General features: G+C 36.7%; 1 protein-coding gene across 1 annotated transcript in view; it reads right to left on the bottom strand.

Moving 5' to 3' along the window:
- Window positions 1-25,549, bottom strand: part of DNAH12 (dynein axonemal heavy chain 12) — a 226,431-nt gene that overhangs the window by 84,918 nt on the left and 115,964 nt on the right. Inside the window, exons 31-35 of the mRNA XM_060308393.1 lie at window positions 14,300-14,409; window positions 11,562-11,745; window positions 11,289-11,429; window positions 7,845-7,928; window positions 7,111-7,299 (exon numbers count right to left, since the gene is read on the bottom strand). Of these exons, the coding sequence (XP_060164376.1) occupies window positions 7,111-7,299; window positions 7,845-7,928; window positions 11,289-11,429; window positions 11,562-11,745; window positions 14,300-14,409 (708 nt within the window). The remainder of the gene's footprint in view (window positions 1-7,110; window positions 7,300-7,844; window positions 7,929-11,288; window positions 11,430-11,561; window positions 11,746-14,299; window positions 14,410-25,549) is intronic.

Genomic DNA, 25,549 nt, shown 5'->3' with positions numbered 1-25,549 from the left:
AGGAATGGCAAGAAATAAAACCTGAGAAGCAGACCGGGGTCAGATCCTGAAAGGCTTTATAAGCTATGTTAAGGATGTCATGCTAAGACGAAGAGGGTTCCAATGGAGGGTTTTAAGTAGGGGAGTAAATGGAATGAATTTGTGTTTTGGAATCCTCATTCTGGTAGCAGGATGTAGACTGGACCAGAGTAGCTCTATTGTATTGATTCAGGTAGGAAATGATGAAAGTCAAAACTGAAGCTATTATGGGGGTTGGTCAGAGGAACTGCGATGGAGAGGAGAAGACAGATACGAAAGTTAGCAATGAGGGAAAAACCAATAGATGCTGGGGACTAACTGGCTATGGAAAATATGGGAATGAATTATGAAAAGAAAATCTATCACTCATTATCAGAAAGATGAAGTTTATTTTATTTATTTTTTTGCGGTACACGGGCCTCTCACCGCTGCGGAGCACAGGCTCCGGACGTGCAGGCCCAACGGCCATGGCCCACGGGCCCAGCCGCTCACAGCACGTGGGATCCTCCCGGACCGGGGCACAAACCCACGTCCCCTGCATCAGCAGGCGGACTATCAACCATTGCGCCACCAGGGAGGCCCCTATTTTGTATTTTTTTACAACGTATAGTATTAGCTTTAAAATTTTAAAAACTGAAAAATGATTATTTGTATATTTTTTCTATGAGACGTTGTACAGAATCTTCATAAAGTGAAATTGTCTTTTATTTTATGCAGGGTATTTTTCCTATCTCCAAAATAGTATTTTAGGATGAAAATCTACTGAATACTCTTTTCCCTTCTCTATTATGTGGTGGTCCCCAAAAAGATATATCCCCATCCTAATCCCAGGAAGCCACAAAGGTGATCTTACTTGGAAAAAGGGTCTTTGAAGATGTAATTAAGTTAAAGTCTCAAGATGAGGAGATCATTCTGGATTATCTGGTGGGCCCTAAATTCAAAGTCATAAATCCTTATAAAAGTCACATGGTGGAGAGACACACAGAGTAGAAGGCCATGTGAACATGAAGAAAAAGACTAGAGTTATGCAGGCACAAGTCAAAAAAAGGCTGGAGCCAAAAGAAGCTGGAAGAGATAAGGAAAGAGTCTCCCTTAGTGCTACCAGAGGAAGCACATTCTTGCCAACACCTTGATTTCAGACTTCTGGCCCCAGAACTGTGACAGGATAAATTTCTGTTGCTTTAAGTCACCAAGTGTGTAGTAATTTGTTACAACAGTCCCAGGAAACTAACACAATATGTAAAGTTTTCTCACAAAATACTATATGTATATGTGAGTTTTTAAAGGTACATATTTAAAATCCTTTTATTATTTATTTATTTTTTTGGCGGGGGGGGGCACTTGGCTTGTGGAATCTTAGTTCCCTGACCAGGGACTGAAGCCAGGCCCTGGCAGTGAAAGAGCCAAGTCCTAGCCACTAGACTGCCAAGGAATTCCTAAAATAATTTTAAAATATGGAATTTTTAAATCTTTAGTTACAGTAGTTTTAATCCAAAGAGTATAGATGGAATAAATTTTACCTCTGGGTTATTCGGATGTAACTTCAGCAATATAAAACCACAGGGTGGTGGGGACTTCTCTGGTGGCGCAGTGGTTAAGAATCTACCTGCCAATGCAGGGGACATGGGTTTGAGCCCTGGTCTGGGAAGATCCCACATGCCGTGGAGCAACTAAGCCCATGTGCCACAACTACTGAGCCTGTGCTCTAGAGCCCACAAGCCACAACTACTGAGCCCATGTGCCACAAGTACTGAAGCCCATGTGCCTAGAGCCAGTGCTCTGCAACAAGAGAAGCCACCACAATGGGAAGCCTGTGCACCACAACGAAGAGTGGTCCCCACTCATCGCAACTAGAGAAAGCCCGCAAACAGCAATGAAGACCCAACACAGACAAAAATAACTAACTAACTAAAATAAAATAAAAACCAAAGGTGGATATTGCTATAATGGTGCTGTGTAAATCACTTTTAATTTAATTATAAAAGCTAAATGACAGGGCTTCCCTGGTGGCGCAGTGGTTGAGAGTCCGCCTGACAATGCAGGGGACACGGGTTCGTGTCCTGGTCTAGGAAGATCCCACATGCCGCGGAGCGGCTGGGCCCGTAAGCCATGGCCGCTGAGCTTGCGCGTCCGGAGCTTGTGCTCCGCAATGGGAGAGGCCACAACAGTGAGAGGCCCGCGTACCGAAAAAAAAAAAAGCTAAAGGACAAAAGTATTAAAAACAACTATAACTAAATTATGTTAATGGATACATACTATAAATAAATGTTAATTGTGACATCAATAGCCTACACTGTGGGGAAAGGAGGGATAAAAGTGGAGAGTTCTTACATATAAATGAATTAAGTTGTTATCAGCTTAAAGTACCCTGTTTTAAGATAATATATGTAAGCTCCTTGGTAACAACAAAGAAAATACTTATAGAAGTTACACAAAAGAAAAAGAGGAATCAAATCCTATCAATATAAAAAAAACAAAACACAAAGGAAGACAGCAAGAGAGAAAAGAGGGACAAAAGAACTATAAGATAAACAGAGAATAGTTTTTAAAATAGCAATAGTAAATTCTTTCCTATCAATAGATAGTTTAAATGTAAATAGGTTAAACTCCCCAGTAAAAAGATACAGAGCAGCTGAATAGATAAAAAAACAAAGATCCAACTGTATGGTATCTATAAGAAACTCACTTTAGATTCAAGGACACACATAGGCTGAATATGAAGGGATGGAAAAAGATATTCCATGCAAATCGTAACCAAAGGAAAGCAGAAATGGTTATACTTAAATAATATGAAGTAGACTTTAAGTCAAAAACTATCTCTAGAGACAAAGAAGGTTATTATTACATAATGATAAGATGATCAATTGCATAGGAAGATAAAGCAACTGTAAATACATATGCACCCAACATCAGAGCACCTAAGTATATAAAACAAATACTAACTGATATGAAAGGAGAGACTGATAGCAATACAATAATATTAGGAGACTTCACTATCCCATTTTCAATAAGGGATAGAATATCCAGACGGAAAATCAGTAAAGAAAGAGTGAACTTAAACACCATAGACCAAATATACTTAACAGATATATACACAACTTTTCACCCAAAAGCAGAAGAATATACATGCTTTTCCAGTGCACAAAGAATATTCTTTAGGATAGACCCCATGTTAGATCACAAAACAAGTCTTAAGGAACTTAAGAAGATTAAAATTATACCAAGTACCTTTTCTGACCACAATGGATTAAAACTAGAAATCAGAAAAAAAAAAAGAGAGAGAAAATTCACAAATATGTGGAAACTAAATAACATACTCTTGTACAACCACTGGGTCAAAGAGGAAATCAAAAAATATCCTGAGACAAATGAAAATGGAAACAATATATACCAACACTTATGAGGTACACCAAAAGCAGTACTAAGAGGAAGTTTATAGCAATGAACACTTTCATTAAAAAAGAAAAATGATCTCAAATAAACAACCTAATTTTACACCTCAAAGAACTAGAAAAATAAGAGCAAACTAATTTCACAGTTGGCAGAAGGAAGGAAATAATAAAGATCAGAGTAGGAATAAATCAAATAGAGACTAGAAAAACAATAGGAAAAAAATCAACGAAACTAAGAGTTGGTTTCTTAAAAAAATATACTAAATAAACAAACCCTTAGCTAGACTAACCAAGAAAAAAGAGAGAAAACTCAAATAAATAAAATCAGATATGAAAGAGGAGACATTGCAATGGATGACTCAGAAATAAAAAGAAATAATAAGGAACTATTATGAACAATTATATGCAAACAAATTGGATAATCTAGAAGAAATGGATAAATTCCTAGAAATATACAACCTACCACAACTGATTAGAGAAGAAACAGAAAGCCTGAATAGACCAATAACAGATAAGGAGATTGAAGTCGTAATCAAATACTTCCCAACAAAAACTTCCAGGGCCAGATGACTTCACAGCTTCACAATTCTACCAAACATTCAAAGAAGAATTAATAAAAATCCTTCTCAAACTCTTCAAAAAATAGAAGTAGAGGGAATACTTCTGAACTCATTCTCTGAAGCCAGCAGCCAGAGAAAGCCACCACAAGAAAAAAACAAAAAAACAAAAAACTATAGGTCAGTATCTCTGATGAATGTAGATGCAAAAATCCTCAACAAAATACTAGCAAACTGAATTCAACAACTCATCAAAAAGAGAATACACCATAACCAAGTGGGATTTATCCCTGGGATCCAAGGTTGGTTTAACATATGCAAATCAATCAATGTGATGCAACACATTAACAGAATGAAACATAAAACCACATAATCATCTGAAGAGATTCAGAAAAAACATTTGACAGAGTTCAATATCCATTCATGATAAAAATCCCTGCAACAAAATAAAGGCCACTTATGAAAATCTCGGAGTTAAAATCGTAATTGGGTAAAACTGAAAGCTTTTCCTCTAAGATCTAGTACAAGGCAAGGATGCCCCCTCTCACCACTTTTATTCAATACAGCGCCAGAAGTACTAGCACAATGAGACAAGAACAATGAGACAAGAAAAAGAAATAAAAGACATGCAAATCAGAAAAGAAGAAGTAAATTTATCTCTCTTTGCAGATGACATAATCCTATTTGTAGAAACCCTAAAGACTCCACGGAGATGGGAGGGAAGGGGGATACAACATTTTAGAACTAATAAATTCAATAAAGCTGCAGGATACAAAACCAACTCACAAAAATCAGTTGCATTTCTTTTCATCAACAATGACCTATTTAGAAAGGAAATCAAGAAAACAATCCCATTTATGATAGCATCAAAAAGAATAAAATACTTAAGAATAAATTTAACCAAGGAAGTGGAGTATCTGTACACTGAAAACTATAAAACAGTAATGAAAGAAACTGAAGACACAAATAAATGGAAAGATATTCTGTGCTCAAGGATTGGAAGAATGTCCATACTACCCAAGTGAACTACAGATTCAATGCAATCACTATCAATATTCCAATGACATTTTTTACAAAAATAGAAAAACCAATTCTAAAATTTGTATGGAACCACAAAAGACCTCAAATAGCCAAAGTAATCTTAAGAGAGAAGAGTAAAGTTGGAGACATCACACTTCCTGATTTCAAATTATATTACAAAGCTTTAGTACAAAACAGAATGGTAGAGGCATAAAAACGGACATATAAACCAGTGGAACCGAGTAGAAATAAACCCAACCATATATGGTCAGCTGATCTTTGGCAATGGTGCCAAGAATATACAATGAGGAAAGGATAGTCTCCTTAATAACTGGTGTTGAAAAAACTGGATGTCCACATGTAAATGAATGAAATGGGACCCTTACCTTGCACTAGACATAAAAATCAGCTTGAGATGGATTAGACTTAAATGTAAAACCTGAAACCATAAAACTCCTAGAAGAAAACATGGTGGTGGGGGTGGGGAAGCTCCTTGACATTGGCTTGGCAATGTTTTTTTGGATACGACATCAAAAGCTCAGGCAAAAATACAAAAATAAACAAGTGGGACTACATCAAACTAATAAGCTTTTCTGCACAGCAAAGGAAACCATCAAAAAATGAAAAGGCAACCTACTGAATGGGAGAAAAATATCTGCAAATCATATATATAATAAGGAATTAATATCCTAAATATATAAGGAACTCATACAACTAAACAGCAAAAACACAAACAACCCAATTTTTTAAATGGGCGTAGGACCTGAATAGACATTTTTTTCTGGAGACAACATACAAATGGCCAACACATATATGAAAAGCCACTCAGCCTCACTAATCATCAAGGAAATGCAAATCAAAACCACAATGAAATATCACCTCACACCTGTTAGGATGGGTATTATCAAAAAGATAAAAGATAATAAGTGTTGGTGAGAATGTGGAGAAAAGAGAACCCTCATGCACTGGTGGTGGGAGTGTAAATTGGTCCAGCCATTATGGAAAACAGTGTGGAGGATCCTCAAAAAACTAAAAATAGAACTACCATATGATCCAGCAATGCCTCCTCTAGATACAGCACCCAAAGGAAATGAAATAAGTACCTCAAAGAGATATCTGTGCTCCCATGTTCATTGAAGCATTATTCACAATAGCCTAGATATGGAAACACCTAAGTGTCCCCTGGTGGATGAATGGATAAAGATACTGTGGTATATATATAATGGAATTATATTCATTCTTAAAAAAGAAAATCCTGCCATTTTCAACAACATAAACAAAACTTGAGGACTTTATGCTAAGTGAAATAAGCCAGACATAGAAAGGAAAAAGCTGCATGATCTCACTTGTATGCAAAATCTAAAAGTTGAACACATAAAAAGAAGCAGAGAGTAAAACAGGTTACCAGTGGTGGGGAGGTGAGAGAAATGGGGAGATACTGGGCAAATAGTACAAAGTTACATCTATGCAGGATGAATAAGTCTAGAGATCTAATGTACAACATGATGACTTTAGTTAATAATACTGATACATATGTATCAGTACTGGAAATTTGCTAAGAGAGTAGTTTTCAGGTGCTCTCATCACACACACACAAAAGTATGTTAACTATTTGAGGAGATACGTTAATAAGCTTGACTGTGGTAATCATTTCACTACATATATGTATATCAAATCAACATGTACACTTTAAGTATTATAACTTTTATTTTTAAAATTAAAAAATTAAACGCATGCACACACATACACACACACACACACACACACACACACACACACACACACACACCCCAAGTAGAAGTATAACTAGGGAAATGTAGATAAGATCAATAGATATTATCAATGTCAATATCCTTGTTGTGATATTATAATACAGTCATGCAAAATGTTACCATGGGGAGACATTAGGTGAAGTGTATGTGGGATCTCTCTGTATTATTTCTTACAACTGCATGTGAATCATGGATTGTCATAATAAGTATTTCAACTTTTTAAAAAAGTGGATACTACATGTCTAAGGAGAAAATGATTTTAGTTATTTATCCTACCATTCTGACTTTAGACTTAGTCAAACTGAATGGAAAGTAAAGAAATTTGAGTGTATAAGAGAATTATAGTGTTACCTTGCATTTTTTCTTACGAAGACTTAAAGTGGGCTGTATTAACCAGTCAAAAAGTCCTCTCAGAAGAGCTTGATGATCTGGTTCCTGTAGAGGTCCTTTCAGCGAATTCAACCAAGAAGACACAAGTGGTTCCCATCCCAACTGTGAGGGCTCCAAATAAATCATGCCACAGCGGCTTACAGTGGCAGGCTACAGAAAAAAGACAAGTTTTCCTTTTCTAATCTGGTAGTTATTAACTAATTCTTTGCATGACTTATAAGGTCCTTCATGATCTGGCTCCTATCTTCCTCTACAGCATTCACATACACTAGATGAAACCATTTGCAGTTACAGTTCCCCAGATATGGCATGGCTCCATGTCTCTATAAGTTATCCTGTCATGATTTGGAATGCCCAGCCCCAACCAGTCTCTGTGGAGAAGTCTTACCCCTCAAAACCAGATCAAACACTCAAACTTTTTCCATTGTCGTCCTCCTCTACCCATTCCTCTCTTGGGTGCTCACCCCCTCCATATTCTTAGAGCACTTAACATGTAGCTCTGTACTGGGATATATATATATTTATTAGCATGGTTCTCATCCTCCCTAAATGAGCATACACTGTGTCTTATTCATCTTTGTATTCCTTGTGCCTAACTCGCTTTCTGACACATAATAAAAAGTACTTATTGACAAAGTGAACAAATGAATAAATGAACAAACAAAAACTACTGTTATATTAAATTATGAACTTACTGAGGCCTGGGAAAGGTCCATTGCTTCAAAGATGAGACTCATTTGAGGGGACATTTGAATGATTTCTCCACTCATAAGGCAGAGCTGAAGACAATAATTTTTCAAATGTTTATTTTTAAAAAATCTCAACCTTCTCAGGTAAAAATTTATTCTATTTATTAAAGTATCTCCTATGATATAATGGAATAAGTATTAGAATGGAAGCCAGAAAAATCTTAATTCGAGGTCTAGTTCTGTCCATTACTTACTATGTAAGCAAATATATAATATCTCTGACACTCAGTCTCTTCATCTATAAAAAGGGATAATTTTCCTCTCATAGAATTATGGGAGAGGGGAACTACATGATATATTGAAAAAAATATAAAATCCTATACAAACATCAGTTTTTGTTATTAAAAAATTACATGAAATACTCCTGATTTTATAAAGTTGTCATAAGACCTTTTTTATTAATAAAAAAAGAGAAATAGAAAAAATAGAGAATACTATGAATACTCACATACCCATCTTGTAGATTTAACCTATGTTAACATTTTGCCATATTTACTTAGTCTTTTTTAAAAGTATTTTAAAGATCATTACAAACCACGGCATTTCACATCCAAATATGTCAATATTCATCTTTAAAAATAAGGACTTTTCTATATAACCACAAGAACATTATCACACCTAACAAAATGACCAATAATTCCTTAATATCATCTAATACTCAGCCAATACTCAAATAATCTCAGTTGTACAAGAAATGTCTTTTCAACTGATTGATTCAAACCAAAATTCAATCAAGGACTATGCATTGGGCTTGCCATGTCTTCTTGGTCTCTCTTAATCTAAAACATTCCTCTTTAATCAAATATGTGAAAAATTGAAATTTATCAACTGTGTCCTTCCTGCCAAATTCCTATCTTGTCCATTATTATTAAAGCCATTGTATCCTCTCAATCTCCTTGGCTTCCACCCTTGGAATTATCATTAACTTTTAATGTTGGTAATAATTATAAACTGTTGATACCCCAAATTAATTGCATTATTAAGTCTTTAAAATTCTTCCTCTACATTTATTTTTCAGTGCTTCATCTCTGATTCATTACTCTAATCCCAATTTTGCCCCTATCTAGTTCGTCAACAATGCAGCATTTAACATTTCTGGATCTGTTTCTTATCTGTAAAATGAATGAACGGTCTAGTGCTGGATTGTCCAATAAGACAGTCAGTAATCATACGTGGCTGTTTATATTTCATTTTAATTGGATAAAATTTAAAATTCAGTTCTTCTATTGCACTTAGCCACATTTTAAATGCTCAATAGCTACATGTGACTAGTAGCTACCTTATTGGACAGTGCAGATATGTCCATCACTACAGAAAGTTCTATTGGACAATGCTTGTCTAGAATACTTTTAAGTTTCTACCAGGCTGTTTCAGCAAACATTCTCCTTCTTGCTACAAATTTGGGAGGGAGAGTCAACATTTTCCTCGCTCCCCCACGCTATTTCCCAACTACTTCTATTCCATCCTCTATTACAGCCCTTGCTCCTTTGACAACCCGTGCTTGGCTAAAGCCTTTGGCATCTGGCTCAGTCTCTTTCTCTCTACTATAACTCTGGCCTGATCCAATGTTCATAAGGGGAAACATCTCATTACAGTACCCCCACCCCCCGCCTCCGGTATTTAACTACCTTGTCTTCACTTACTTCTCCCCTACTCCACTCCAGCCATCCACCTTATCTACCTGGGACCTTCTCTCTTGGAACACTACACAGTTCTGAGCATTCAAGTCTCTGCTCCATCCAGCTCTCTCACTCATTGACTCCTACTATATTTGCTCTTCATTTTCATAGAGATTTTCATATCCCTGTTGTTTTTACTTCTTTCTTTAGGTAGCTTCTGTTCTATGGTCGAGCACTTCTATCGTTCTCATGCCAATATCTTTAAAGTCTTTCTGTATTTCCAGTCTGGCAACATTATCTACACCCACATCCAAGGTGCTTAAATTGGTAGAGAAAATCTCACAAAGGCAGACCTTGGCACTATAGTTTATAACTCATGGTCTTTAACTCCATCAGGTTCTCTACAACACTCAGATATGCTTCTATGTTTTCCCAGGCAGCTGTCTTTCCCATTTTCCATGATGGCTAATTTAAATCTTCCCCTTTCTCCTTGAGTATACAAAGAACCAGGGCCTGCCACTGCACAAAGAAAAAATAAACCATCAAAAGGATTTGCCTTCAAATTTCCACTATGAAAGCCATACATTCACCTTTCCTGCTCTCCTCTCATCCAATATGAAACAATCCTTCCATTTGGCTCTGAATCCTTAGACTTGACTGGACTGATTAACCCCTCTCTTCTGAATCATCACTATTTCTCCTCTGTTTACTTTCCCCTTTAGTTCAATCAATATGACTGACTGAATGAATGAAAAAAAGAATATGAACAAATGACTAACCACCTATGATAAAGTACTGGAGTATATGTTTGAATGCTAATTAAATTAGTTTGCTTATTTAGTATTATAATTATTTCATAAAAGCAAAAAAATAAATTGATATACTAACACAGAATACTAATACAGACACAAAAAGAATAATAAACAAATAAAATGGATCTACAATATAAATATCACAGAGCACTATATTGACCAAATGAAAGAAAACACTAAAGAGTATGATTCTATTTATATGAAGTTCAAGAACTGGCAAAACTAGTTTATCACAGTAGAAGTCAGAATAGTGATTGCCCCTTGGGGAGGATACACTGATTGGGTAGGGACATGAGTGAACTTTGTAGGGCACAATAAATTTTATGCACTTTTATTTAGGTGATGGTTATGTGAGTGTACACATATGTAAAAAAATCTTAGACTCTAAACTTAAAGTTAGTGCACATTTTATACTGTTCTCTCTCAATTAAAATAAATACTAGAAGACTTCCATTTTCTCTTTTTTTGTATATCTCATAGGTTTAAGGTAATGTACCACATATAAGCACTGAAGCAACTGATGTTTTCAAAAAAGAATGAGGGCTTTTTATTTTCTTCTAAAATATTAAAGTTCTATAAGAAACCTTAACACTGTAGTCGCTTAACTTATTGCCACCCATTACATTACTATGCCTTCCTGCTAATACAGTAATTTTAATATACTTGCATTCTAATTAAAAAATTAAGCAAAGAATTTACTACAGCATAGTTTTCATTGAAAAGATAATTTATAAACTTATTCAATTTGCTGCATCCCTTATTTTAAATATATATAGTCTGAGATGATTAGTTGTTGAACACATAACATTGTTTAAGCCTATCTGCATCTGCTTTGCTTTTTTTACTTGTGGTAAAAAAAAAATAAATTTACCATATTAACCATTTTTAACTTTACAGTTCAGTAGTGTTAAGTATATTCATATTGTGCATCTGTTTTGTTTTTAATCATGATGAGTTACCTTTTTATTATCATCCAATACTGTGTTCATGCTCTCTATCCACAAAGTGTCAATGGGACCATCAAATACAACCCATTTCCGGTCAGGCGTTTCTAATGAGGCAAATTCTCTAAAAGTGTTAGCCACAATACCATCAGTCCACTGAGGAGGAAAAAAGGAAGAGTTGGAAAGTGTCCTTAAAAAACTATAAAGTGATAATACAAAAACACTTCAAATTTCTTGGCTTAATGTGCATTGTCAATGAGAGTGGAGAATGTTTATACTGTAGATTACCTCATGGGACACGGGGTCAAATTGTCCAAAAAGTTGGCCCATAGTAATGGATTTGGGGTTTACAGTCCTATAAATGACCTTTTCTTCCTCTCCATAGCCACGTTCATTCATAAGAGTTAGAGTATCAGCCAGCATATGCAGAACTTTTGTTTTAGCAGCAAAAGGCTCTCCTACTAACATAAAACTATTAAGGAAAAGAAGTCATTATACAATAAGATTCTAAAAAATAATGGTAAATTAAATTATTTCCCTATATATGGGTATATGAAATTTTACCGTATGATAATTACTACATATAATTTTTGAAATTATATTAATTTTTCTCAGATATAAGGGAAATACATTTAACTTCTTAATTGACTGATCTCTAAATCAAATTCTCGACATTAATACCATTATCTACAAAAGAGAATAAAAAATTTCCAAATGAAAATGGAAACTTAGTAACTGCATACTCAAAAAAATTTTTTTAATGACTTGGGGTTTCCTAAGCAGAGGAGAGGAGACGATTCACTTTTCCTCAAGATTTCACTTGCTATAGTGCTCCTTGCCAAATATTTCTGAATCCCCTCTCTCCTGGCGCATAGGATTCCGCACTCTCTTGTGGGAATGAATACTAGGTAACTAAGGAATAATAAGTGCAAATGATGAGTGTTACTTCTTAGGGGATAGATAATTGCCAGCGAGGGACCTTACAGAGCTCTCCTTTCCCTCTAGCACACCTGGGACCCACAATGCTGAGATGGTGGCTGCTCTAACAGCCTGGGACCTGAGTGATTATGATGAGCAGAACCTCCCTGTTAAACTATAATGTAAACAGTACAAATGAGAAATACATATTTGTTTTGAAGTCACTAAGATTTGGGTGCTGATTGTTTCTATGGAATAACCTAGCTCATCCTTATTGATAGAAATTGGTAACTAGAAGGGCAAAAGGTATTCTTGCCATAATAAAAAAGACTAAAATAAGTGGCACTGGCTTAGAGGCTAGGTTGTGGGTGGCGGCTAAAGGATTGGCAATTAATATTATGCAATGATCAAACATTTGGTAAATTTATCCCTGAGATAACCTGGAAGATAGATAATATATCTAATGAAATTGTAGTTTTAGGGGAAAAGGATAGTGAACAGAATATTATTAGTATATATTGGCAGCTGATGGCTGTATTTAACAAGGAACTACAAAAAGAAATAAACTTAAGAAAATATGGTCAGTTTGCAAGCAGGAATGAAAGTAGAGGGAGTTGAGAAATTCAGAGACTTGAGGGATTGAATGAGGTAACTTATTCTCACTGCAATTGGTAAAACATAAACTGAGAAAATCTTTGAACAACAAAGATCAACTCAGCCTAGTATCAAGGATCAAATCAATAAGCCTAATATGTTCAAGGATACTACAAGGAAGTTTAGAAAGGTATGACTTAATAAGGACTATAGTTGTGGCTACTGGCACATGGAACTACCTGGAATCAAATAGAAAAAAAACTTATTAAATATAGTTTTTGAGAGAGTTTACTGACAAAGAAACCATGAGTCTAGGCTAAAACACATGTGAATGTTTAAGATGTAAAGAAGACTCTTAGGTGCTGAATGCACGGGGGTTGACTGTACTAATTCCCTCTATTATTATATATGTTTGAAAATTTATATAATACAAAGGTTTGGGTTTTTTAAAAATTTTGCCTTTAAAAAAATCATGACCTTTGAGACTTCAACTTTCTATAGGCAGTAAGTGGGCTGAAAACACTTCTCAGCTCCCAAGGATATTTTCTCTATTGTCCACCTCACATGTGACCAGGGAAGAAAATGGAGATAGAAAGACCTCTCAAAAGGTTGAACCGAAGTCCACAGAGCAGAGGTTACTGGAAAGACTCTCTCAGGGAGCAAAATCAAGCAGAAATAGATCCAGGTTTTACGGGGATTTCAGTTTATACAATTGGTGGGGAAAGCTCTCTAAGGAAAAAAATATATATGTAATTACAAATACAAAAATGTCCACCGCCACTTTAATGACACCCTTTCCAATAAATTATATATAAAATGATTATGACTCCCTGGAGGGGCCTCTACAAATAAGAGGTCCTGAAGTTTAAACTCCAGTAGTTTCACAATCTGTCTCTGGAACTGGGCTCCCACACGCACAGCTGGGTTTCAGAACTGCTACTGACAAGTGTTGGCTTTGTCTCCCATTCTTCAGTTTCTAAATGGGAGTATTTGCTCTGATAATCCTGCTCTGGTAAACCCACTATTATAATACTGGATGTATGCAGGGCAGATAACTTGTCTTTGTAGTTTTAGGTCTTTGGAGCAAGAAGAACAGCTTCCAAATCTGATACACAAACTATCATGCATCACCTAGAGATCCTATACTTTCAGTCTGGTTCATTGATTGATCAGATCTTTTAGGTTGTCTCCCTGGGAAAGGAAAAGTGTGTTCTACGTGCATGAAGTAGAGCAAATAACATATTTGATGATCAAAAGGGCAAATTGTGGTGGTCATTAGTGCTACATCACTGAATGAGTACTCCTTACCACTCCTTTTTGGATAGGTAACATGAGAGAGAAATAAACCTTTGTTTTTTAAGCTACTGGAATGGAGATGGGGGTCGGGGGGCGTTGTTCCCTAGCCTACCTCGCATACAAAGTTTGCTTAGTCTTTTAGTTCACAAATTTTAGTTGTTTTAATAGTTTAACTTAAAAAACAACATCTAACTTTGGCACACTATCTATAATCTTACCCATGTCTAACAATCATCATCTCATATGTCTGAATCATTTTTTCAAGAAAAAATTTAACAGGCTGAAGATTATGTACTTTGCAGGCTTCATGAGCACATTCCAAAAATTCCTAAAATAAAAGAAAAATGGAATGCATTTCTACAAAATCGTATTATAAATCATGTCATTCATGTCTTATAAATATAGACTTTTCATTTAGAAATAAGAAAATTGTATCTTCTTATATTTATAAATTATTTCTTGAAACTTTATTTTTTAATTAAAAAGAGGAACAAATAAAATTAAAATACTTAAAAAATATTAGTATTCCCCATTATAAGTTATCAATGATCATGGCACCATAGCATTGGGTGTACACTGCATGAAAACAACTCCTCTTAATAGTTTTTCCAGAATTTCACTTTTGGTTAGGATATAGAAGGACATGCCAAACAATCCTTCACACTATAGTAAAGAGAAATAAACAGAGGTTACAAAAATTATAAAGCTTTTAAAGATACAGGAGCACTTTGGATGCAAATAAGTCTAAAGGAATTAAACTTCAGAAAGGGATGAGCCTTTCCTAGGTGAACACAGATCAACAGCTAATTTTGCCTCTGGGAGCAAGTTTAGACATAGGTGGGCATTGGATTGAGCCTGCTATAGGCAGAGGGACTTTGCTGAAGTAAGGAGAAAATAACAGATACTTTAATGGTCATGTGGACTTATGTGAACCTCATAAAACTGGAGGAGCCTCAAATGCAAAGCTGGTTTTCCCATGGCCTATGCTTTTGCTGAGTCTGAAGTGACATAAGAAATCAAAGGCTTAGCTAGAAAGGCACATAGAGATTTTCTTAGTCTTCAGATGCTTATATCCTAGAATGCTGCTATAGGAAGGCCCTTATTATACAATACGACAATTTTCACTATAAAGACATTTGAAACAGAGGTAAACTAAAGCTCAATAATTCTGCAACAAAACTCTGGCTTAGGTCAACTCCTGATTGAACTGATCAACAGCTCAATCTAGCTATCTGACAAAAGGAAGAACATGGTTTTTCTGTAGGAAAATAATACCAGTTCAGCCTCTACAATTATTTTCGATACAATTTTTTTTTCTTTTTTTTTTGCGGTACGCGAGCCTCTCACTGCTGTGGCTTCTCCTGTTGCGGAGCACAGGCTCCAGACGCGCAGGCTCAGTGGCCATGGTTCACGGGCCCAGCCGCTCTGTGGCATGTGGGATCCTCCCGGACCGGGGCACGAACCCATGTCCCCTGCATCAGCAGGTGGACTCTCAACCACTGCACCACCAGGGAAGCCCCACAATTTTTAATACAAGTCATGAGAAAAAAAAAGCTGATAATCAGTAGAAAAAAAAAATTAAATAAAACAAAATCATAGTTGACCTAGATGTTATAATTAGCAGACAAAACATTAAAATAACGTTTGGGACTTCCCTGGTGGTCCAGTGGTTAAGACTCTGTGCTCCCAATACAGGGGGCACGGGTTCGATCCCTGTCAGGGAACTAGATCCTGCATGCCACAACTAAAGCAGCCCACATGCTGCAACAAAGATCCCGCACACGGCAATGAAGATCCCGTGTGCCACAACTAAGACCTGGCACAGGCAAATAAATAAATTTTATAAATATATTAAAAAATGGACAATATGACAAAAAATAGATGAAAAATGAAGAATTTAAGCAAAGATATGGAATCTCTTAATAAAACCAAATTGGATACACTAAAACTGAAAACAATAAAATATGTGAAATTAAGAATTCATTGGGGAGCTGGAGTCAAGATGGCAGTGTGGGAAGACGTGGAGTTAGCTTCTCCCCACAACTAGGGTGCCTTCCCTCAGCTGGTGGGGGACTCCAATGCCCAAGGAGATGGGAGGAACCCCAAAGTGAACCAGTAGGACATAGGGGGACTGACAGGGGAGGAGAAGTGGAGGCCAGACAGGATTGGCACCCCTGAGGCAGGGAAGATCAGGAGAGGCAGGTGGGAGGGACTCTCCGGGAAGAGCAGGACAGGAGTGGAGGGTGATCGCTTGGCCTACTCGGGCTGGGGAGCCTGCTGAGCTCCAAAGCCCCGTGTGGGTCCTGGGAGCATAGGAGGGAGGTCAGGGAGATCAGGAGAGGCAGGTAGGAGGGGTCCTTCCACACTGGAGGAGCAGGAGAGGAGAGGAGGGTGTTTTCCCTGCCCACTCGAGCCCAGGAAGCCTGCTGGGCTCCCAGATGAGGTCCCCTGCCCTCTGAGACCAGGGGTGGGGGGCATGCCTGGGCCCCTTCTGTTCCTTGAACCTAAGCCCCACCCTCCACAGCCCCAGGGCCTTTTCCAGCCCTGTGGGTACTAAGCATAGGCCCAACCCACCACCCAAATCCTGCCCTTGCTTAGGCCCCACCCTCCACAGCCAGGGCCTTCCCCCTCACCTTTTTTTTTCTTTTCCCTCTTCCTCTTTTTTATTATTGTGCTACTGATGTACCTTCCAGTTGTTGATTCATCTATATTTTCATTTTTATATTCTTTCTAACATATCTGTTAAGTTTCCTAGTCTAATTTTATTTTTTACTTTGCTATTGTTCTCTCTTTTTTTTTTTTTTTGGCCACCCCACATGGCTTGCAGGATCTTGGGTCATGAACTGGGGACTGGGCGGAAGCTCCTGTGGTAGGAGTTCCAAGTCCGAACCACTGGAGTAACAGAGAACCTCAGACCCCAGGGAATATTCATCAGAGTGAGGTCTCACAGAGTTCCTCATCTCAGCACCAAGACCCAGCTCTACCCAATAGCCTACAAACTCCAGCGCTGGAAGCCTCAGGCCAAGCAGCCAGTAAGACAGGAACACAATCCCACTCATTTAAAAAAAAAAAAAAAAAGAGAAGGCAAAAAATACATGTCACAGATGAAGGAGCAAGGTAAAAACCTATAAGACCAAAAAAATGAAGAGGAAATAGGAGGCAATCTACCTGAAAAAGAATTCAGAGTAATGATAGTAAAGACGATCCAGAATCTTGGAAATAGAATGGAGGCACAGATTGAGAAAGATCTAGATCTAGAAGAACAGAAGAACAAACAAACAGAGATGAACAACACAATAACTAAAATGAAAAATACAGTAGAAGGAATCAATAACAGAATAACTGAGGCAGAAGAACAGATAAGTGACCTGGGAGATGAAATGGTAGAAATAACTGCTGAGGAGCAGAATAAAGAAAAAAGAATGAAAAGAATTGAAGACAATCTCAGAGACTTCTGGGACAACACTAAACACACAAACATTCAAATTATAGGGGTCCCAGAAGAAGAAGAGAAAAAGAAAGGGTCTAAGAAAATATTTGAAGAGATTATAGTTGAAAACTTCCCTAACATGGGAACGGAAAGAGTCACCCAAGTCCAGGAAGCACAGAGAATCCTATACAGGATAAACCCTAGGGAAAACACACCAAGACACATATTAATCAAACTAACAAAAATTAAATTCAAAGAAAAAATATTAAAAGCAACACGGGAAAAACAAAAAATAACATACAAAGGAATCCACATAAGGTTATCAGCCGATTTTTCAGAGGAAACTCTGCAGGTCAGAAGGGAGTGGCAGGATATACTTAAAGTGATGAAAGAGAAAAACCTATAACCAAGATTACTCTACCCATCAAGGATCTCATTCAGATTCGATGGAGAAGTCAAAAGCTTTTCAGACAAGCAAAAGATAAGAGAATTCAGCACCACCAAACCAGCTTTACAGCAAAGGCTAAAGAAACTTCTTTAGGCAGGAAACACAAGTGAAGAAAAAGACCCAGAAAAACAAACGCAAAACAATTAAGAAAATGATAATAGGAACATACATATTGATAATAACCTTGAATGTAAATGGATTAAACGCCCCAAACAAAAGACACAGACTGGCTGAATGGATACAAAAACAAACCCATATATATGCTGTCTACAAGAAACCCACTTCAGACCTAGGGACACATACAGACTGAAAGTGAAGGGATGGAAAAAGATATTCTATGCAAATGGAAATCAAAAGAAAGCTGGAGTAGCAATACTTGTATCAGATAAAATAGAATTTAAAATAAAGACTGTTACAAGTGATAAAGAGGGACACTACATAATGATCAAAGGATTTATCCAAGAAGAAGATACAACAATTATAAGTGTTTATGTATCCAACATAGGAGCACCTCAGTACATAAGGCAAATGCTAACAACCATTAAAGGACAAATTGACAGTAATGCAATAATAGTAGGCGACTTTAACACCCCACTTACCCCAATGGACAGATCATCCTAACAGAAAATAAATAAGGTAACACAAGCTTTAAATGACACAATAGACCAGATAGATATAATTTATATTTATAGAACATTCCACCTAAAATTGGCAGAATACACTTTCTTCTCAAGTACAAACGGAACATTCTCCAGGACAGATCACATCTTAGGTCAGAAATCAAGCCTCAGAAAATTAAAAAAAATTGAAATTGTATCAAGCATCTTTTCTGACCACAATGCTATGAGATTGTAAATCAATTACAGGAAAAAAACTGTAAAAAACACAAATACATGGAGGCTAAACATTGCGCTACTAAATAACCAAGAGATCACAGAAGAAATCAAAGAGGAAATCAAAAAATACCTAGAGACAAATGACAACGAAAACACGACGACCCAAAATCTATGGGATGCAGCAAAAGCAGTTCTAAGAGGGAAGTTTACAGCAATTCAATCTCATCTCAAGAAACAAGAAAAATCTCAAATAAACAATTTAACCCTACACTTAAAACAACAAGAGAAAGAAGAAAAAAGAAAACCCAAAGTCAGTAGAAGGAAAGACATCATAAAGATCAGAGCGTAAATAAATGAAATAGAAACATAGAAAACAATAGCAAACATCAATAAAACTAAAAGCTGGTTCTTTGAGAAGATAAACAAAATTGATAAACCCTTAGCCAGACTCATTAAGAAAAAAAGGGAGAGGACGCAAATCAATAAAATTAGAAATGAAAAAGGAGAAATCACAATTGACACTGCAGAAATACAAAGGATTATAAAAGACTACTACAAACAACTATATGCCAATAAAATGGACAACCACTAAGGAATGGACAAACTCTTGGAAAGCTACAATTTTCCAAGAACCAGGAAGAATTAGAAAATATAAACAGACCAATCACAAGTAATGAAATTGAAACCATAATTAAAAATCTTACAACAAACAAAAGTCCAGGACCAGATGTCTTCACAGGTGAATTCTATCAAATATTTAGAGAATATTTGATCCTTCTCAAACTCTTCCAAAAAATTGCAGGGGGAGAAACACTCCCAAATTCATTCTACGAAGCCACCATCACCCTGATACCAAAACCAGAAAAAGATATCACAAAAAAAGAAAATTATAGACCAATATCACTGATGAACATAGATGCAAAAATCCTCAACAAAATACTAGCAAACAAAATACAACATCACATTAAAAGGATCATACACCATGATCAAGTGGGATTTATCCCAGGGATGCAAGGATTTTTCAATATATGCAAATCAGTCAATGTGATACACCACATTAACAAATTAAGGAATAAAGCCATATGATCATCTCAATAGATGCAGAAAAAGCTTTTGACAAAATTCAACACCCATTTATGGTAAAAACTCTCCAGCAAATGGGCATAGAGGGAACCTACCTCAACATAATAAACGCCATATATGACAAACCCACAGCAAGCATCATACTCAATGGTGAAAAACTGAAAGCATTTCCTCTAAGATCAGGAACTAGACAAGGATGTCCACTCTTGCCACTCTTATTCAACATAGCTTTGGAAGTTCTACCCACAGCAATCAGAGAAGAAAAAGAAACAAAAGGAATACAAATTAGAAAAGAAGAAGTAAGACTGCCACTGTTTGATGATGACGTGATACTACACATAGATAAACCTAAAGATGCCACCAGAAAACTACTACAACTAATAAATGAATTTGGTAAGGTTGCAGGATACGAAATTAATGCACAGAAATCTCTGGCATTCCTATACACCAACAACGAAAAATCAGAAAGAGAAATTAAGGAAACATTCCCATTGACCATTGCAACAAGAAAGAATAAAATACCTAGGAATAAACCTGCCTAAGGAGGCAAAAGACCTGTACTCAGAAAACTATAAAACACTGATGAAAGAAATCAAAGATGACATAAACAGATGGAGAAATACACATGTTCTTGGATTGGAAGAATCAATATTGTGAAAATGACTATACTACCCAAAGTAATCTACAGATTCAATGCAATCCCTATCAAACTACCAATGGCATTCTTCACAGAATTAGAACAAAAAATTTTACATTTCGTATGGAAACACAAAAGACCCCGAATAGCCAAAGCAATCTTGAGAAAGAAAAATAGAGTTGGAAGAATCAGTCTCCCCGACTTCAAACTATACCACAAAGCTACCGTAATCAAGACAGTATAGTACTGGCACAAAAACAGAAATATAGGTCAATGGTACAAGATAGAAAGCCCAGAGATAAACCCACACACATATGGGCACCTAATTTATGACAAAGGAGGCAAGAACATACAACGGAGAAAAGACAGCCTCTTCGATAAGTGGTGCTGGGAAAACTGGACAGCTACATGTAAAAGAACGAAATTAGAACACTGCCTAACCCCATACACAAAAATAAACTCCAAATGGATTAAAGACTTAAATGTAAGACCAGACACTATAAAACTCTTAGAGGAAAACATAGGAAAAACCCTTTTTGACATAAACCACAGCAAGATCTTTTTTGACCCACCTTCTAGAGTAACAGAAATAAAAACAAAAATAAACAAATGGACTTAAAAACTTTTGCACAGCAAAGGAAACCATCAACAAGACCAAAAGACAACCCTCAGACTGGGAGAAAATATTTGCAAATGAAACAACAGACAAAGGATTAATGTCCAAAATATACAAACAGCTCATGGAGCTCAATATCAATAAAACAAACAATCCACGTAAAAATTGGGCAGAAGACCTAAATAGACATTTTGCCAAGGAAGACATACAGATGGCCAAGAGGCACATGAAAAGATGCTCAACATCACTAATTATTAGAGAAATGCAAATCAAAACTACAATGAGGTATCACCTCATGCCAGTCAGAATGGCCATTGTCAAAAAAATCTAGAAAGGGTGTGGGAAAAGGGAACCCTCTTGCACTGTTGGTGGGAATGTAAATTGATACAACCACTATGGAAAACAGTATGGAGGTTCCACAAAACAGTAAAAATAGAACTACCATATGACCCAGCTATCCCACTACTGGGCATATACCCTGAGAAAACCATAATTCAAAAAGAATTATGTGCTGAAGTGAATATACCACAATGTTCAGTGCAGCACTTTTTACAATAGCCAGGACATGGAACCAACCTAAATATCCATTGACAGATGAATGGATAAAGAGGATGTGGCACATATATACAATGGAATATTACTCAGCCATAAAAATAAACGAAATTGAGTTATTTGTAGTGAGGTGGATGGACCTAGAGTCTGTCATACAGAGTGAAGTCAGAAAGTAAAAAACAAATACCATATGCTAACGCATATATATGGACGCTAAAAAAAAAAAAGGTACTGATGAACCCAGTTGTAGGGTAGGAATGAAGAGGTAGACATAGAGAATGTACTTGAGGACGTGGGGTGGGAGGGGGAAGCTGGGGCGAAATGAGAGTAGCATCAACATATATACACTACCGAATGTAAAATAGTTGGCTGGTGGGAAGCAGCAGCATAGCACAGGGAGATAGGCTTGGTGCTTTGAGATAACCTAGAGGGGTGGGATAGGGAGGTTGGGAGGGAGGCTCAAGAGGGAGGGGATATGGGGACATGTGTATGCATATGGCTGATTCGCTTTGTTGTGCAACAGAAACTAACACGGTATTGTGAAGCAATTATACTCCAATACAGATCTATTTAAATAAATAAATAAATCATTGTATAGGGACTTCCCTGGTGGTCCAATGGTTAAGACTCTGTGCTTCCACTGCAGGGGGCAAGGGTTCAATCCATTGTCAGGGAACTAAGATCCCACATGCCGTACGGTGCAGTACTCCCCCCCCCCAAAAAAAAGAAAAGAATTCATTGGATAGGCTTATCAGCAGAAATGAACAAAGCCAAGGAAAGGATCATTAATCTTAAGGACAGGTCAATAAAATTATCCAAACTAAAGAACAGATAATAAAAAACAGAAAGCAAAAACAGAGCATAAGAGACATGTGAGATGACATAAAATGTTCTAACATTCATGTAACTGGAGCCCCAGAAGGACAGGGGAGAGAAAATAGGGTAGAAGAAATATTTTAAAACATAATTACTGAGAATTTTCTGGAGAAAGCAATACACAGATTCAAGAAGTGCAGCAAATCCCACGTAGGATATGTAAAAAGCAAACAACACTAGGCACATAGTCAAGCAAGGAAAGAAAGAAAATATTTCAAACAGCCAGAGGGGAAAAAACATATTACATTCAGGGAAATATACATAAGAAAAATTCCTGACTTCTAAGCATAACAATAAAAGCCAAGAATTAATGGAAAAACATCTTTAAAAAGATGGGGCGGGGGAGACTCCTGCCAATCTAGACTTCTATACCTAGTGAAAATATTCTTCAAATAATGAAGTCTAAATAAAGATATTTCAAAAGAAAAACTGAGAGAATTTGTTGCCACAAGACTCAACATGTACACAATAAATACTGAAGAAAGTTCTTAAAGTTGAAGGGAAAAGATCCCAGTTTAAAGCACATATCTGCTGGAAGGAATTAAAAAACACTAGAAAGGGTAAATATAAAAGAATTTTTTTTTTCAAATACTAATACCTAAAGCAAAAAATGTGGAGTTTATAACATATGTAGAAGTAAAATACGTGACAACAGTACAATGGGCAGAGATGAGTGGATAATGGAATTATACCATTTAAAATTCTTATATTGTGTCTGAAATGGTTTAGAATACAAATGAGGTAAACTGTCATAAATCAAGGATGTGTATTGCAATCTGTGAGTGACCACTGAGGTAAAATTAAAAAGCCAACAGAGAAGATTAATGAAGTAATAAACATTACCTGAAACCCAAAAGAAGTCAGTAGATGAAAAACAAAGTAATACGGTACATATTAAAAAGCAAGATATTATATTTAGTATGGGCATACCTCAGAGATACTGTGGATTTGGTTCAGATCACTGCAATAAAGTAAATATTTCAATAAAGCAAGTCACACAAATTTTTTGGTTTCCCAGTGCATATAAAAGTTATGTTTACACTATCCTGTAGTCCAGTGGTCCCCAACCTTTTTGGCACCAGAGACTGGTTTTGTGGAAGACAATTTTTCCACAGACGGGCGTGGGGTTGTGGAGGGGATAGTTCAGGCGGTAATGTGGTAATGTGAGCGCCGGGGAGCGATAGGAGTGGTAGATGAAGTTTCCCTGGCTTGCTCACCTCCTGCTGTGCAGCCCAGAGGCCGTGGACCAATACCAGTCTGAGGCCCAGGGGTTGGGGACCCCTGCTGAGTCCATTAAGTGTGCAATAGCATTATGTCTAAATAACAATGCACATACCTTAATTAAAAATACTTTTTTGCTAAAAAAATACTAACCATCATCTGAGCCTTCAGTGAGTCATAGCAGTAACATCAAAGATCACTGATCACAGATCACCATAACAGATATAATAATAACGAAATTTTTTCAAAATTTCAAAAATTACCAAAATGTGACACAGAGACAAGAAGTGAGCAAATATTGGGAAAATGGCACTGATAGACTTGCTTGACTTGACTGATAGACTTGCCAAAAACCTTCAATTTGTAAAAAATACAGCATCTGCAAAGCGCGATAAAATGAGGTATGCTTGTAGTATTTTTTTTTCTATGACCCTGGCTCCCCTGCAGCTCAGTTGCAGGCATACGCAGTTGCTCAGCCACACACCTCCCAGCATTGACTCCTAGTAGTGTTTTTCAAACTGGATTCTATGAATCCATGAAACTATTTGCTATATTCATAGGAGTACAAGAGTTCTCCAAGAGAATATTAAAATTATGTATTTTCATTTTGATTTAAAAAATCATATTAGCGTATTTTGAATCATCTTGATAATCACCTGTGGTATAATACTAAAATATATAAAGTCTTTGTACCCGGTTCCAGGCACAGAGCTCCTAAAACTCTTGGAATTTTCTGAGTGATAGGAGTATCTTTTGTTATTCATAAAGAGTCCTTTCAATAACACCTGAGTTTATGCTAATGAGGTGACTTGTTGTGGGAACCTAGATAGCTTCAAGATTGGGCTGGTCACCAAAAAGACGCAGTGATTAGAGGGTTGGAACTTTCAGCCCTACCAGCCTTTGGGGAAGAAGGGGCTGATGACTGAACTCTATAAAAATTCTTGAACAATGAGATTCAAGAGCTTCCGGTACAGGGAGGGTGACTCTCCCTGAAAGGGCACAGAAGTTCCACGCTGCCACCTGCCCATACCACGCTCTATACATTTCTTCCATTTGGTTGTTCCTGAGTTGTATCCTTTATAATAAACTGGTAAGCAGAAGTAAATTGTGTTCCTGAGTTCTGTGGGCTGTTCTAGCAAATTATTAAACCTGGGAGGGGAGGGGTCAGGGAAACCCCTGGTTTATAGCCCGTCAGTCAGAAGTACAGGTGGCCAGGACTTGAGACTTCTGTATGAAATGAGAGGCAGTCTTGTAGGACTGACACTAACTCTAGGCAGTTAGTGTCAGAATTGAATTGAAGTTTTGAACACCCAGTGGGTGTCTAGAGAATCAGAGAATTAGTTATTGGTATTGGAAAACAGCCTAGAATCACCTTATTCTGATCCTGCCATAGGATGTATAGTAGTATTTGAATTTGAAGATTAAAAAAAAAAAAGAAGGCTAACATTCACAGCAAGATGGATGGACCTAGAAATATCATACTAAGTGAAGTAAATCAGACAGAGAAATACAAACATTATATGATAACGCTCACATATGTAATCTAAAAAATAATACAAATGAATCTATATGCACAACAGAAACAGACTCACAGACACAGAAAACAAACTTATGGTTACCAAAGGGGAAAGTGATGAGGAAGGGATAAATTAGGAATTTGGGATTAACAGATACAAATTCCTATACATAAAATAGATAAGCAACAAGGATTTACTGTATAACACAGGGAACTATATTCAATATCTTGTAATAACCTACAATGGAAAATA

Source organism: Globicephala melas, chromosome 11 (genome assembly GCF_963455315.2).
Source record: "Globicephala melas chromosome 11, mGloMel1.2, whole genome shotgun sequence".
NCBI lineage: Eukaryota > Metazoa > Chordata > Mammalia > Artiodactyla > Delphinidae > Globicephala > Globicephala melas.
The sequence above is the reverse complement of the archived record's forward strand: the minus strand, read 5'-3'. Positions and strand labels throughout refer to the sequence as shown.